The 16,325-nt window shown below is 45.7% G+C and overlaps 1 protein-coding gene and 1 non-coding gene across 6 annotated transcripts in view; both read left to right on the plus strand.

The window, feature by feature from the left end:
• The window catches only part of TNR (tenascin R), a 540,529-nt gene that overhangs the window by 469,816 nt on the left and 54,388 nt on the right, over positions 1-16,325 (plus strand). For all 5 annotated transcript variants that reach the window (XM_053247413.1, XM_053247414.1, XM_053247416.1 and 2 more), the window contains 4 exons: positions 1,750-1,935; positions 12,286-12,375; positions 14,239-14,502; positions 15,425-15,691. In XM_053247413.1, coding sequence (XP_053103388.1) covers positions 1,750-1,935; positions 12,286-12,375; positions 14,239-14,502; positions 15,425-15,691 — 807 coding nt within the window. The remainder of the gene's footprint in view (positions 1-1,749; positions 1,936-12,285; positions 12,376-14,238; positions 14,503-15,424; positions 15,692-16,325) is intronic.
• On the plus strand, positions 6,002-6,104 carry LOC128325528 (U6 spliceosomal RNA). The gene has a single exon (XR_008307510.1). It is a non-coding gene; the product is annotated as a U6 spliceosomal RNA (small nuclear RNA).

Genomic DNA, 16,325 nt, shown 5'->3' on the forward strand with positions numbered 1-16,325 from the left:
TATTGCCTTATAAATGTGTCACTCCATTTTTACATGGCACCACACTGCTCACATTTTGCCTTCAGTACTGCCTATGTGGCATTACAGCTCTCACACACAGAAGACTGTGGTTTCAATGATCCCAAATACCATCTCTTGAGAACCCTGTTAGGAAACCCTGGCAACTTCTGCAATGAACATGCATACAAATTAAAAAGCAATCTTGTTCATTTAATTCAATTTAATTAATTCATGGCTGCTGTTTTGCAAAGGGTGCATTTAGATATCACACCTTTACTTTCATTGCCCTCAAACCCACAATTCATGTCAGGGTGAGAGTGGAGATATAGCTCTCTGTTAGAGTATAAGCTATGCATGTAGCTAGTCCCTGAGACTCCAGAGAGCTGCTACCAGTCAGAGCTATTCTGGGCTAGAAAAACCAAACATCTGACTCAGCATAAGGTAGCTTCATATGTTCATACAGGTTTTAGGGGAAGAGTCATAGCTTAGTGGTAAACCACATGCTTTGCATGTAGACAGTCTCAGATTCAGGTCCTATATTTTAAAAGACCTTAGAGTCAAACTACATTTTACAAGACATATATGCAGAGTGCTTTCTATGCTTAAAAAAAACACCAAAAAAAACCCCCTCTGCCCGCCCCCCACATTCGCTCTCCTAACCTCATTTTCAAGGTTGGCTTCTTGTGTGCGATTGCCACCATGGTGCTGCCGGGATCGGGCACAATCCTGGCAGTTCACACACGTGCAAAACCGTGCTGGACTCCCTTAGCCCAGTTTTGCATGTGCGTGTGAATAGCCTCTTTGAGAGACCTCAAAGAGAAATTGCCAGTTACAATAAACAGTACTGGGCTAGTTGGCCAGCAGTCTGACTCAGTAGAAGGCAGCTTAATCTGAAAACTTCTTTATAACCATCTTTGTAAAATTTCTGCATTGTAGCATTCAGATTTGAATGTGACTTTGTTTTAACATGAAATCTGAACACTTGGCTTCCCCTCATTTGATTTCATTTTGAAGTGATTAAACATCCAAACAGTTTATTAGGAAAGGTGGAAGATTTGCCATAATCTCCATCCCACATATTATATGTATATAAACTGGATGTCTCGCTGAACAATGTGCTTCAAATTCTAATTAGATAAAGACCACAAAGTGCTGGACACACTTTAATGTATAACATAAATGATAAGTCTTATCATTCATTTTAGTTAATGAATGAGCATGTTATTTGGTTATGTGCAAGAATCATTGGTTTAATTCTCTGAGTTATATAGGATGATAAGATGGCAAGAAATCTAAGTAATTTAACATGCATTGCATTAGAAAAGTCCCATTTCTAAACATACAGCAAGGCTGCATAAGTAGGTTGGAAAAACCCTTCCTTATAGCCCTATCCACACATTGTGTTCAATGCACATATAACCTCTGTGCAGTATACAGTGTATGCACATACAGTGTTTAATGTATATATGGCAGTACACTTCCTATATTTACCCTGCCTTTGTGGGGGCCTGTACCCAGATTCACTTTTAACATGAATGCATATACAGTGATTCACACAGAGACATGTACATGTACACGTACACAGACACCGGCACATATGTACAACATAATGGCTGAACAAGGCCATGTGAAACCCCATTCAATTGCATTCAGAGTGGCTGCTTATGACTTAGGAAAGTGTGTAGACTGCAGTTGTAGAAAGGAGCAAAACAGAAGTAACACAACTGGCTGTTTCCTTTCTCAATACAGAAATTGATGCTCCCAAAAATTTGCATGTGGTCTCCCGGACATCTGACAGCCTGGAACTTGAGTGGGACAACAGTGAGGCAGAGGTGGAGAACTTCAAGGTAGTGTACAGCACTCTGGCTGGTGAGCAGTACCATGAAGTGCTGGTGCCACGGAACACAGGTGTCACAACCAGGGCCACCCTTATGGGTAAGCCTCCCCATCGGCAGTGTGGGCATTTTTTTTCCCCTTGGGCAATTTACAAGTGGAATGTTGTTCCAATGTTGGAACATTGTTACCTTCCAATGTTGTTATTGTTTTTGAATGTATGTATGCATGAACATCTGGTTGTGTTGAAAACACTCTTTTCAGTATTCACCAAGATCATAGATTTTAGAACTTTGTGAATATTGTAAAGATTGTACCTTCCCTCTAAGTCAGGGCTGCCTAACCTTGGCCCTCCTGCGGGTGTTGGCCTACAACCCCCATGATCTCTGACTTTTGGCCACAGTGGCTAGGGATTATGGTAGACCCCAAACAACTGGAGGGCCAAAGTGCTGTAGTCCTGCTCTAGGTTCTTTGTACGACAAATAAAGATATTCCTTTTATGAGCACTGATAGCCAGAAGATGTTTAGAAAGCGAGTGAAATCTTGGCTTTTTACCCTGGCCTTTTATATGAGTGTTGTTTTTGTTGCTGCTGCTCTGTAGTTTATGGTCTCATGTATGTTTTTAAAACTTTTAATTAGATTTGTATTTTTATTTCAATTTAACATACCCATTGTGTAACTTTTTTCTAGTTTTATATTGTTTTAGACATTTTTTAAACCACCTTGAGATTGTTTTAATGAAAGGTGGTATAAAAATCTAACAATAAATAAAATAAAATAAAAGTAATCCTGTTTATCTTAAAGTAGGACTGAAAACTTTAAACTGCAGTTCTATGCACATGTATATTTAGAAGTAAATTCCACTTACCTCAGTGGGACTTACTTTGAAATAAATGTGCACAATATGGGGCTGTTTTTGCTTGTGAAACTCATGTGTCCTAAGTAACTGAGGGAGAGAGCATCTCTGGAATTGTAGCACCCCGGATGGCTACCTAGATTGCCTGTATAGTTGAGCCAGCCCTGAACCCCCAAAGGTCATGGAATATGGAGCAGGGGCTCTCTAGAAGATCTAAGTATGTGAGGTGGATCACAAGGCATTAGGTTTTGTATAAAGCACCTGAACATTTATATATCAGACAGTATATTATAAATATGAAAAAATAAACAGATATCCCTTATAAGTTGCCAGCTCTAGCCATTTAGCGATCCAAAGGCTAAAATAGCACCTTGAACTGATCCCCAGAGTCTGGCAACTGATGAAAGATCTTGCCGAACTGGGGAAATATGATCTCTGTACACTTGCTATACAACCATACTCTTCAAACTTTCTACCTTTAGAAAGGAACCCTTTTCATGTTAAATTGGCTAGCAAGGACCTTCCTGTGTAGAAAAATGGATTCCCTTTAAACCCTGGCCAGAGTCCCCATTTTGTTTCTCTAAGGTTTTGTTTTACTGAACTGAAGCCTGACAAATATGTATCCTCTTCCTCTACTTTTCATACCTGGCCTCCTGGTTAATAGTCATCGTTCTGTAAGATATTATCATTCATTTATGCAAATGGGAGACCTCCCTTGAGTTTTGTCTCTTCCATACGTTGATTTATTCCACCTTCAGCACAAATTCTGATGGGAGATGTAATGAGTTGTCCACATGACGTTCAGCTCAGTAGTGGTGGACAAGCACATTTGAAACCACTGCTGTGTCACTTCTTTAAGAGATGGAAAACTGTGATACTTCCTGTGGACACCTCTTTCTGCCCAAGTACACATGCACAACTAGACACTGATGTCTCTACTAGCAGCAGTGAAGAAGAAAAGCAAGAAGCAAAAATGGAAACATTTCCCAGTCTTTTCTGCAAGCTGCTCTTAGCACAGATTTCATGGCTGGACTGGGCTGCTACAAAAAAGCACATAACAGGTTTTCCTTAATTCCATCAGCAAGGACGTTCTGCCCTAGAGGGAGGATTTATCTGTAATGTTTATTTTGTCTCCCTCTAGAATCACAGCTGTTGGTCTCCACTGCCTGTTTCCATGCACAGATCCAGCCTTTTGGCTGGGTCCCTGGTCTGCACATGTTGCTCCGTGAGGTGCTGTCTTAAATGCATCTTCTGAGCTTGACATCCATTTAAACTAACATCCATGACAGCAGTTTCTCACCACAGTGGAATCCCTTTATAGCTAGTGATTCTGTGAAGTTACAATGCGGTCTTTATATTTTATAAACTAGATTACTGGGATTTCTGCCCATGGTGTGAGACTGGTAGGGAGCTCATTTAGCTGTCAGGTACTGTCAGAATGTTCCAGAAAATGGTTGTGAGTTTCAGAGGGAGAGGGGGAAATAGGGGCACAATCCAGCCAAAGTTCAGCACTTTCAAGTCCCATTGGCTTTAATGGGAATGTTAACTACCAATGCTTTTTAATATCTACATGAAACTGCTGGGTGAGGTCATCGGGGGATTTGGTGCTGGGTGTGAACAGTATGCTGATGACATCCAAATCTATTTTTCCTTATCATCATCATCATCATCATCATCAGGTAATGGTATTCCTTCCCTAAACGCCTGTCTACAGGCAGTAATGGGCTGGATGAGGGATAACACATTGAAGCTGAATCCAAGCAAGACGGAGGTGCTCATTGTGGGGAAATCGGAATTTAAGGGTTGGCATAGATCTTCCTGTTCTAGATGGGTTACACTCCCCCGGAAGGAACAGGTATGCAGTTTGGAGGTGTTCTTAGATCCAGGCCTCATCCTGGTATCTCAGGTGGAGGCTATGGCCAGGAGCACCTTTTATCAGCTTCAGCTGATTCGACAGCTGCGTCCATTCTTTAAAGAGATCAATCTCAAAACAGTGGTGCACCAGCTGGTAACATCCAGGCTTGATTATTACAATGCACTCTACATAGAGCTGAATTTGTACGTGGTTCAGAAACTTCAGTTAGTTCAAAATGTGGCAGCCAGATTGGTCTCCTGGCTAACCCAGAGAGACCATATTACACCTGTACTTAAATAGCTGCATTGGCTGCCAATATGTTTCTGGGCAAAATACAAAGTTTTGGTTATTACCTTTAAAGCCCTGAATGGCTTAGGTCCAGGTTGCTTTAAAGAATGCCTTCTTCTGTATGATCCCCACCGCTTGTTAAGGTCATCTGGCGAGGTCTGTCTCCAGCTGCCACCAATGCATCTAGTGACAACTCGGGACCAGGCTTTTTCTGTAGCTGCTCCTGGGGTTGTGGAATGCACTCCCCACAGAAATTTATGGTTTAGAAACATTAATTTTGGGGGGGGGGGTTGCTGGCCTTCATGGGTTTTCATATTGTTTGAATTGTTTTAACTGTTTTAAACGTCGTTTGAATTGTTTAGATTTTATGTGGTTTTAAGTTTGATTTTTAAATGATTATGTTTTGTTTTGGTTTTGTAAACTGCCCAGATGGGGTTAGTATAGACATGTAATCAACCAACCAACCAGCCACATAGAGAGCCGGGTCTCACGATCATTGAGACCCACTTTGTAAGGGTAAGCGGGGAGAGCAGGCTAAGCCCACTCTCCCTGCAGACAAGCAGGGCGGGAGCCCTGGGCAGCCGGATCAGCCGCCCACACGACTGCTGACTCCGTGACGGAGCCGGCGGGGATTGGGAGGAGCGGGAGCCGTGCAGCCCCTGGAAGCTCCAGTATGCCCTGCACGAGTGCACAGGGCATACTGGAGAGACCCCCGAGCTGGGAGGCTGCTTTTAAGCCTCTCGGCTGGGGTTCTATTCATTAGTAGCCACAGCTACTCACAATTTTGAAAACCTGGTTTAACGGGAGGAGTAGTTAGGCAGGTTAACCACCTGGAAGCCACTGGGCTCACCTGCGAGCCTGGTGGCTCACACGGTCAGGCGAAATTGGGCTAGGCTTTCCTAGCCCAATTTCACCTGATCGTCAGAATAGCCTCACAGTACTTTAACCTCTCCCATTGAAATGAACAAAGTGCTGAATTTTGGCTAGATCGTATTCAGGGTATACTAGATGTTTTCCTAAGAAGAAGAAAAATATTCTCTATATCCTCAGTTATGTAAGAAGAGCCTTGCTGGATCAAAAGTCTGTCTAATCCAACAATCAATTTCCAATAGTCTAATGGCCTGCCAGATACCTCTAGGGAGGTCACAAGCAGTACATTAAGCACAAGCTTGCTTTGGCAGCACATATACTGAAACTGGGACAATACAGAGAAGATTAGCATGACCCTTGTGCAAGGATGACACGCAGATTCATGAAGCGTTCCATATTTTTAAATTGCTGGTCACTGACAGTAATAATACATTCATTAATTCATGAAGGAAATAGCCATCCCCTGTTGCTTGTTCCTAGCATCCAACCCTCAGAGCTACATTGCCTCTGAACATGGGGGATTAAGCAACATTCTCTGCTTTGTACCAATTCTTTTACCTGGAGAAGCTAAAATCTTGCTACAGAGATCAAGTTGTAGCAAGCTGCTGACCTGCTTTGCTCTCAGACTCAGCATGACTCGAAATTTCAAGTTTTCATCCCAATCTTGTACATATTGATACTGGAGTTCCACTGAAATCAACTGAAATTGCTTCTAGGTAACGCTTGGTACAGACAGCAGTGTTTCAGAGACTCCGCAGCAGGGATGGTCAAGGTAAGACTGTCATCTATTGGTGGAACATTAATCCACTGGTAGACCACTTAGGGCAGTGGTAGGCAACCTTGACTGTCCAGCTGTTGTTGAACTACAACAATACAATTTATTGTGTTGGGAGTGGTAGTTCAACAACAGCCGGAGAGCCATGCTAGATTAGCTGGACCTTGATCTGAACTATTAAGGCACTTCTTAAGTTCTCAAGCAAGAGTACATACTCAGGATCACTTAACACAGATGGCTGAAGAGATTCTGAAGATGCATCCTTGATTTATAAATTTAACACGCATTGGTGGAGAGCAAGGATTCTAGTAAAAATCATAAAACCACAGAAGCCTGAAGTCAGCTCACTCTTGCACTGTGTGGCTCTATAGGTTTGTTTGCACCGAGTAGCTGACAGAATCCCTCCTGAGGTTCTCTTATCTTTAAATGGGGAGATTAGTAAAGCTCAAGGAAACAAGCGGAGTAATAAGGTGCCCTCAATGAGAAGGAACTCTACATTCCCTGGTTTACACTTTGGCTGCACTTGTGGAAAGGGATTGTCTGTCATCTTGCATCTTTTCTAGCTCTGAGAAATTGCCAACATCAATTCACTGAAGAAATAAAATAAACCCACCAGAAGCCAAAGAGTGCTGACAAAGAGCCACTGGTATCCGCTTTGATCCAATAATGATAATAGATGATAGGTTGGCCTGGAAATTAACTAAATTGCCATCTCCCCTGATGAGCCCAAAACCACAGGCCATGCTTCCTGCAGGCAGCAAGATACTTATAACTCCGTGGCACGCAAGGAGAAGCAGATCTCTTTCATTAATTATTGAGTGTTTCATTTGTGCTTCATAAATAAAAAACTCAAATGAAAATGTTAGATGTCAAATCAGTTTGGTAACAAAGCTATCTTGGCTACTCACTCTCCCTCTAAATTTCAGTGTTATGCAAGGCAACCCTGCAGTGGGTCTCAATAATAGTCAAAAACAGCTCTGCTTTGCCAGTCTGGAATCTTATTGGTGGTGATGAGCAACAAGCCTGCTCTAGCTTGAAGATATTAAGTCACTGTTGCAAGCCAAAGCCATCTCCAAAGCAAATCCTCACCAAGTCTTCACTTCCCACACACTTCTGCAGCTATTTTCCACCCTCCACAGCAGAAACATGACCAAAGACAGTCAGACTGGGCTATCATTTTATGTAAGACTAGTATCTTTCAGCCCGTTAGATTAACGGGCGCTAGTAGCCTTCTCCACCCTCCCGCAAATAACTTTCAGTGGAGGGGGGCTGCTCCCTGGGCGGTGCTGGGAGGGAGTTGTCCTGAAATGGGGGGGCACATTTGGGGACTTTGATGTTGGGGGGGAGAAATGGGGCAGGGCAGAGAAGCCCAAAGGGAGGTTACTGGGGGGGGGGATGAATCGGGAAGGAGTGAGTGTGGGGGGTGAGGTGCCCTTGGCTTTGCCTGGAGGAGGGAGTCCGAGTGGGGGGGACGTGACAGGAAGCCCACCCATCCGCCTCTCACCCATCTGCTCCCACAGCCCCTTCAGGGACAACGAAGCGGGGGCTCCCTCTTGCCCTCCTCTGGGCTCCGCCGGTTCCCTCACGCCCCGCAGCCGACAGACGGTCCATCTGTTCCCCTCTTCTGTTCCCCTCCTCTCTGCCGCCGCCTGGCCCCCGCCTCCTCTGGCCAAGGCTGCGGCTCCACCGCTGCCTCGGCTATTCCGTGTCTTCTGGCCGAGGCCGCAGCTCTGCCGCCGCCTCGGCCTCACCGCATCCTGTGGTCGTGGCCGCGGCTCCGCCACCGCCTCGGCCGGATTCTCCCGCCGCCGTCTTTTCCCTCCCCGCGGCCGGGCCGGACCCGTCGCCACCGCCTCTGTTCTTCTTGCGGCCGGGCCGGACCTGTCGCCGCCGTCTCTGGCCTTGCCGCGGCCAGGCCGGACCCGCAAGAGTGGCGCCCACCCCCGCCCCCACCTCTGCTCTCCCCGCGGCCTGTCCGGTCCCGCCGCCGCCGTCTTTCCCCTCCCTGCGGCCGGGCTGGTCCCGCGGCCACCGCCTCCGGCCTTCCCGCGGCCGGGCCGACCAACCGGCCAACATGGCCGCCTGGTGCCTGCGGCCGTGTCTCCCTCGGCTCTTCTGCGCACGCGCACCATGCATGCCCAGAACCTCCAAGGGAGACACGGGCGCAGACACCAGAGACACGGGCACACACGCTAGGGCTTTATTATATAGGATGAAGAAGTAACCTCCATTGAGGGTAAATCCATTGAACTCAGTGGGACTGACTTCCAAGTAAATGTACATAGTAACTCACAAGACACTAGTGACTGTTCAGACCAGTGCTTGTGGAGAAGGCAAAGGCTCTAGAGCAGAGGTTCTCACACTTGGGTTCCCAGATGTTGTTAGACTACAACTCCCATCATCTTCAGCCACAATGGCATTGTTTTGAGAGCCCCTGCTCTAGAGAATTTTCATGCAACAAATAACAACGAGTTAGAAAAACCGAGACTGTTCCTCCTCCCCCCGCCCATGTAATTTCAGTCCTAGTTGGTTTCCCCACTCACTCTGGCCTGTGTGAAGGCATAATGGAGAGCAGAGGGCTGGCTTCCCCTTAGTGTGTGTAGAATGTTTGAGCTGTGCCACCCACAGGCAACCCCAAAACACCTGGAACTGAAAGGTGGTGCTCAGCTGCTAGGGCCACAGCACCTCTAATGTTAGGCATTTAACAATAACAGCCAGAAAAAACCATTGCCAGTCAGTCTCTCTAAAGGAGCAGGAGTTATGCACTACAATCACGATCTCCTGCATCTCTTTACAGAATGAAGGAAGAAACTGGACCGTTAGCTACATTCAAGAAGTGGTCCCCCTGCCCTTCCTTCCCAAACCTGCCTGCCTGAAACATACACCCTGCACAAACTCCCAATACACCCAAAATGCATCCTCCCAAATGCACTCACCCTGCCCCCAATCACAGGCTTACCTGTCCCTGGCAGCAATGGCAAATGCCACTTTCCTTCCTTCCTTCCCCTTTCTCCTCCTTCTGAGTCCTGTTTTCCTTGCAATTTGAAAATGGAGGAGCTGGGGAAAGGAGCAGACGGACATGTGGAGACATTGTCCTTCCTCTCTGTGTTTTGCCTCCTGTCCCCCGGGAGAGCTTGGACAAGGAGGAAGAATGATATGGTGGCAACAGAAGTGTGTTGCTGCAGCCTGCTAATGGAGCAATTGGCAAGGCAGGTACCAGTGGAGATGGCAAATATGCTTCCTCCACCAATCCACCACCTGAGGCAACTTCCTCACTGGGCCTCATAAGCAGGCTGGAGGACACTTCTTACGTCTCCCTGAATAATTCAAGCACTAGCTAGGCTCTTGCCACAGCTGCAAGCTTGAAGCTTGCAACCCCAGAGAACATTTTAAATCAAGCTATACAGTACTGAAAATGCAGCGGGATTGAGAGAAATGGTAAGAACAAAGTGAGAATCAAGAGAGTAAAAGGAGGAAAGGGCCTAGTCCTAAAACAGCAGTGCTTACCTGGGAGGAGGGGAAACTTTCTTATTACACTCTTCAGCCCAATTTCTAAGACTCCAGGAACAACTGAGCACCTGGATTTGTGCACTCCTTCCTCCTCCATTCTTTTTAAGGCTGCAGTTGTATGCAAACTCAGGGTTAAACATGTTGCTTAAGCATGTGTTTTTCAAGCACACATGATTTTATTTTGGTATCAATTGAAGCTTTTTTCGCCTTGGTAAATAGCTGTCATGGGGTGGAGTGGGGTAGGCAGAGGGAGGTAATCCAGATTTGGACCATGGTGGGTTAGAGCTAAAGCTGCCTTTTCTCCCTCCATAGTCCCATGGAGAGGAGAGCTGGTCTTGTGGTAGCAAGCATGACTTGTCCCCATAGCTAAGCAGGGTCTGCCCTGGTTGCAAATGAATGGGAGACTTGATGTGTGAGCACTGCAAGATATTCCCCTCAGGGGATGAAGCTGCTCTGGGAAGAGCAGAAGGTTCCAAGTTCCCTCCCTGGCTTCTCCAAGAGAGGGCTGAGAGAGATTCCTGCAAGCAACATTGGAGAAGCCACTGCCAGTCTGTGAAGACAATACTGAGCTAGATAGACCAATGGTCTGACTCAGTATATGACAGTTTCCTATGTTCCTATGTTCCCAATCCACAAAAGCCCAATCTTCCTGATATTTGCCATTTTTAAAAATGAGCATATGCTAGCAAAGCAGGTGCTTAAAGTAACATAGCTTTGACTCTTCTTTGTGCATGAGTCCCATTGAACTCAGTGGGACTTTTTTCTGAATAAATATGCTGATGAAAGCATAAAAGCAGCCCCTAGAGCTATTTGAGCAGTGCACTCCGACTATAGGAAAAACAAAAACACGAACTCTCTGGGGGGAAATCACTAGTAGGCTCAACACATATCAAGACAAAGCTCTTCTTCAGGGAATAGGACAGGATTAAGTTTAAAACATTTCCCCCCTAATTGCCTCCTGCACCCAATGAGTTCCTGTTCTTGTCTTTTATGTTTTATGGTGTTGTCCTTTTGTTTTTGCCAATCCTTATAGGGCAAAAAAATGGCAAGCAGTTTAGAGAGGCGACTGAGAGGACCGTCCCTGTCCACTTCATGCAGTCAACTTCTCCAATCAATTAGAATTTGTAGGGCTTTTGACCCCCTTTTCTCCTAGAACCCTTGTCCAAGTAATGACTGAAAAGCTCTCAGTCACATAAACCTAGCTCCAGCTAACTGGGCTGTTTTAGCCACCCTACATACAAGCAGAACGGATATGTTTTCAACCACTGCTTTCCAGTGGGCATATATAGTGCTGTAGGATGCAGCTGCCACTCTATTCCCTACCAAGACAGAAGAGTGGGATCCTCCACTCAGTCCAGGGGCATAGCTACAATTGAATAAGAGGGGACAAATGTCCCTGGGTCAGCTGGCTGACAACTTGCTCTTTGGTCTGCCCCTTGCGCCTCTCTGAAGGCGGCAGCTGCAAGGGACAGTGCTCCCCCTTCACTTTTTGTCCCAGGGCTCACTTCAAGCTTGCTATGCCCCTGATTCAGTCATTCTTTCCACATGTTCCCCACACATTCATTCAGACTTTCAGGATGCCACTAAACTGTAACCGTGGGCACCCATTTCGTGCCAGAAAATGCCAATGGTAGTGTTAGTGACCTCTGACATTGTCGAGTGTGTGGATGTGTTTCTTAGCAGTGTGTGGATGTGGGTTGGTGGATTTGCACATATACATGTGAATGCATGCTATCTAGTGTTGTCTTGGATAATAAACTAGAATTAATTAGGTAAACCCCTAAGTGTCTGGTGGGCCACTGTGGGAAACAGGATGCTGGACTCGATAGGCCTTGGGTCTGATCCAGCACGGCTGTTCATTCTTATGTTCTTAAGCAGACAATACTACTATATTTAAAGCTGGAGGTCTGCTCTCTTCTAACATGTACCAAATAACCTCACTGAACAAAGCTACCATGATTCTGTTGTGTGTTTCTAAAGCATCATGCCATTTTCCTGAGAAGTTGCTCAGTTCTTTCACCTTTCAAGAAATCCCAGGTTATGTTGCACAATAACTCAGACAATCCAGTCTGTACTTCCTCCTTTCATTATCTGTGGTTTAGCAGGAAATTCTAACACAATTATCCATGCTTTCTATAACAGCATAGCAATTTATTCAGGTGAGTGTTGCTACTGTGACAGAATTGCAGCTGCACACAGAATGCAGACTGTGTAACCAGATAGGAAGATGTTGCTGAATGGATAGAAATCATTACACTTCATTGTTGAACTTGTGCCTTTGTGTGTGCCCACATGCAGATTTGGTACCAGGAACAGAGTATGGAGTGGGGATTTCAGCTGTATTGGACGGCAAGCAGAGTGTTCCAGCTACCATGAATGCAAGGACTGGTGAGTGAGTTATGTATTCTAGCCAATCACAGACAACTTGTGAGTGAAATAAAATGGTCTGCTTGGTCGGCTGGAGCAATGAGAAGAAATGCTGCTACAGTGATGTCACAGGGCCAAATATTCATATAAACAAATCAACCCATTGTTCTTGACCAGCAGAGCTGCTTCCCATGTTACAATCTTCATTTGCAGACATGGACCTCAAGATGCAGAACTGAGTACCCCAAACCACTCTAGGAGGCTGTCTCACGAGCAGCTAAGCTCAGCCTTAGTCAGCCAAGCCTGGGCTTGGCTGCCCATGAGAACTGCCGGAATCCATGCGGATCCTGGCAGTGCTGCGGCGCCAAACCGAGCATTGAAGCCCCGCTCTTAATCCAGGTTAAAGGGGCAAATGTACCCTTAACCTGGATCCCGGGATCATGCGTCAATGCAGGCTACTTGTAACCCACATTGACACAGAGATGGGTACCTAGAGCACCTGTCCCTTGGGGGAATCCCCCAGTGCACCGTGCTCAGTGCGCAGTGCACTGTGGGATATTCAGAGGCCGGGATAATGAGTCCTGGCCTCAGAGCAATCTGCCCTGCTCCACGCTGCACAGAGCAGCAGGGATCGTATGGGAGAGCGGAGTGTACTCCCACCAAGCTCAGGATGCTTATCCGGTGTGGGGGGGAATGTTTGTTGGCAAGTTTTCTGAAGCCTTCCTCCCACCTGCCCACCCAGTAGATGGAGTGAATGGCCCCTAGGTATGGTGCCAAAATCTGCTGTGACAAGATTCTGGTGCTGAATGTGGAGTTGTTGGCCTGGTTTCATTTTGAATGGGATGTGGACTTGCTGGAGTCAGTGGTCCAAAATGTATCCAGTAAAGATACTGGACATGTTTATGACTCTCAAGGCCCTGGTACTCACCAGTGATGTCACTGGCATTCACTAGGTCTTATAATATTCTGAGCAGGCCCAGGCCTGAGCAGTGGAGCCAAGACCTTCACCACTGCTCACCCTGGATGTCCTTGAAGTAGGATAGCAGCAAAGCCCCATCCCTCTCGTTGAGGCTGTCCAAGCCTGCTGATCACTGAAGCACCCGCCATCATGTGTACAGTGTGCACCCCTTCAGAGGAATACAGTAATCGTGAGCAGCAAGGAGGGGGGTGAGGAAGTGGCATGCCAGGGTGGGACTTCTGGCATGCCAGGGTGAGATTTGTACTCATGTACAGCCTTTCCTTTAATCTGACAGGGCTACTGAGTCATGATATGTCTTTTAAAAATGTATATCCCACCCCTTTTCTACTTGAGCAGCTAACAGTGAGGGTTTTTATCATAGTCTTAGAGCACATCTGCACAGGCCTAACATAGGTATTATGGGGAAAACTCCCAAAGGGGAAATGTAGAATACTTTTTTCTTTGAAAACAATTAAAAAAACAAAACGTAGGAACAAGATTTATCACACAATGGGTCAGTTCAGGCAGGCATTCCACAGAACCAAGATTTCCTCACTTTATTATCCACCTCATTTGCTCCCTCCAATGTGAGAGTTAAGACTATGGGGAGTAAGTGGCTGAGGCACTTAAAGGGGGAATTGTACCAAAAAAACCTCTGTTGTGGTTTATGCTGGAGAGAGAGCTCATAAGAAAAGCCCTTTGCCTCTGTCTTGGAGTGAGCCAATGAGGTCCATAATAATGGTGGTGGGGGGCTCTACTCAGTTGTTGTATATTTCTTTTTTAGATTGTGAGCCTTTTGGAGACAGGGAGCCATTTTATTTATTTATTTATTTATTTATTTATTTCTATATAAACTGCTTGGGGAACTTTTGTTGAAAAAGTGGTATATCAATATTCGTCGTATTCATAATCTTCTCCTGCCACAGAGCTCGACAGCCCCCGTGACCTCATAGTGAAGGCTTCCACTGAGACATCGATCTCTGTGTCCTGGACCAAAGCCAAAGGCCCCATTGATCACTACCGGGTCATCTTCATCCCTGCCTCAGGAATGGCATCCGAGGTTACCGTTGCCAAAGACAAGTCTGAACTTACACTATCAGACTTGGAACCCGGGACAGAGTACACCATCTCCGTCATTGCAGAAAGAGGCCGTCAGCAGAGCCTTGAAAGCACAGTGGATGCCTTTACAGGTACTGAGAATCAGGTTACATTAATCGGTTATATTAATCAGAATCATCTTGGGTTATTCAAGTGCCTGGTTACTGCTGGCTGGCTGGCTATCAAAAGACCATAACTGACATGACGTGGAAGATTCAGTATCAGAATCTCTCATGTTTTGTTTTGACCAATGAACAGTTCCATGTGGCTACTTTTAAGATCAGGAAGGAGTTGCTCCAGGAAAGGGTGTCTAAGCACCAAGGAGGGGGAAAACTAATATAGCATCTATACCTGTCTTCCCACCACTCCCCACAAAACCAAAAGCAAGCAGCTTCAGTAGGGGTATAATTTAGTTCAGGAAAGGGGGAAAGTGTTAAGCACCTTCTTCAAGAGCACCAGTTTTCTGATCCTCAAAGTAGCCAAGTGGGGATGCTAATTAGTTTTTATTTTAAAAAATTCACAGGAGATGCTAATCACAGGTCTCCTGTATCACAACCAGTTTGTTCCTAATACAATAAGAGATTTTCAAAATGTGAAGTACAGAGCCAGCCCAAGTAATTCTGGAGTCTTGGAAAACAGCCAGACCTGTTCCCAATACTCTTATGATGCACTTCTTCTAGTGCCCCATCTCCCTTCGTGCTCAGGATCTGAATTCTCTCGGCCCCTCTTTATAGTAGGGATTGGTCCATTTCAGAATGTTTACACTACAGCCAGTGCTTAATTTCTAAAGAGAAGTGCTGGAACTCAAGACTGCTTGGAAGAAACATTTCAGATCTTAATGCCCATTACCCTAATTCCAGATAAATGAAGACTGACACTGATTACTCACTGATCACTTTGCACATGTTCAGACACACTCCTCTTTATCATCATTTCACATATTTTAGAGCTGAATAAGCCCTAAAAGTCCATCATTTTCAAGCTTGCTGCTCTCTTCTGCATTCTTGTTTTCAGGGTTCCGACCAATCACGCAGCTTCACTTTTCTCATGTGACTTCCTCCAGCGTGAACATCACTTGGAGTGACCCCTCCCCTCCAGCAGATAAACTGATTCTGAACTACAGCCCCAAAGACAAAGAGGAAACCAAGCAAGTGATGCTAGACCCCAACAAGAGACATGCCGCCTTGTTTGGCTTACAGCCGTCAACAGAATACATTGTGTCCTTGGTGGCGGTGCATGGCCTCATCAGCTCTGAGCCCATCATGGGCTCCATCACAACAGGTAACAGTAGGAGGGCTCTCTCCATTGTTGTTTAATAGCTATGCCCTAGCTTCTTGTTCAGATGATGTCCATTGTGCAGGAATGGGTAGCAGGAATGGGTAGCACCTTGTTTGGTCAGCCACTAAAATCAGAGCGAATGTTTTTCCTTTTTAAATGGAAAGCTCCAGTTAGTCTTAAAAGATCACCTGTGAGAGAAATAAAGGACAATTGTCCCTATTTGCTAGCTGCTATAATTATCGTTCTTATCGTTTCAACTCTCCTCTTCCACTTCCAGGTATCAACAAGTTAAATCTCTGAGAGTGAGTGTGTGTGTGTGTGTGTGTGTGTGTGTGTGTGTGTGTGTGTGTGTGTGTGAGAGAGAGAGGGAGGGAGGGAGGGAGGAAGAGAGAGGGGGAGAGAAAGAGAGAGAGTGCACATGTGCACTTCAGGTAGTAATGCTTTGTGAAAAGTGTGAAGTGTTACAGAAAAACAAGCATATTCCTGTTTTAATCTGTGAAATGTGGGAGGAAAATATCACTCAGAAGCCAACATCCCATCTCAGCCTGTTTGACCTGGTACGATCATTCTCAGATTGCATCCTGTAAGAAAACTGCTAGTGTGCTGCAAACAATATATTTAATTCAGTAATTAAAAG

The sequence above is a fragment of the Hemicordylus capensis genome, chromosome 4 (assembly GCF_027244095.1).
Source record: "Hemicordylus capensis ecotype Gifberg chromosome 4, rHemCap1.1.pri, whole genome shotgun sequence".
In the NCBI taxonomy this organism is placed as follows: domain Eukaryota; kingdom Metazoa; phylum Chordata; class Lepidosauria; order Squamata; family Cordylidae; genus Hemicordylus; species Hemicordylus capensis.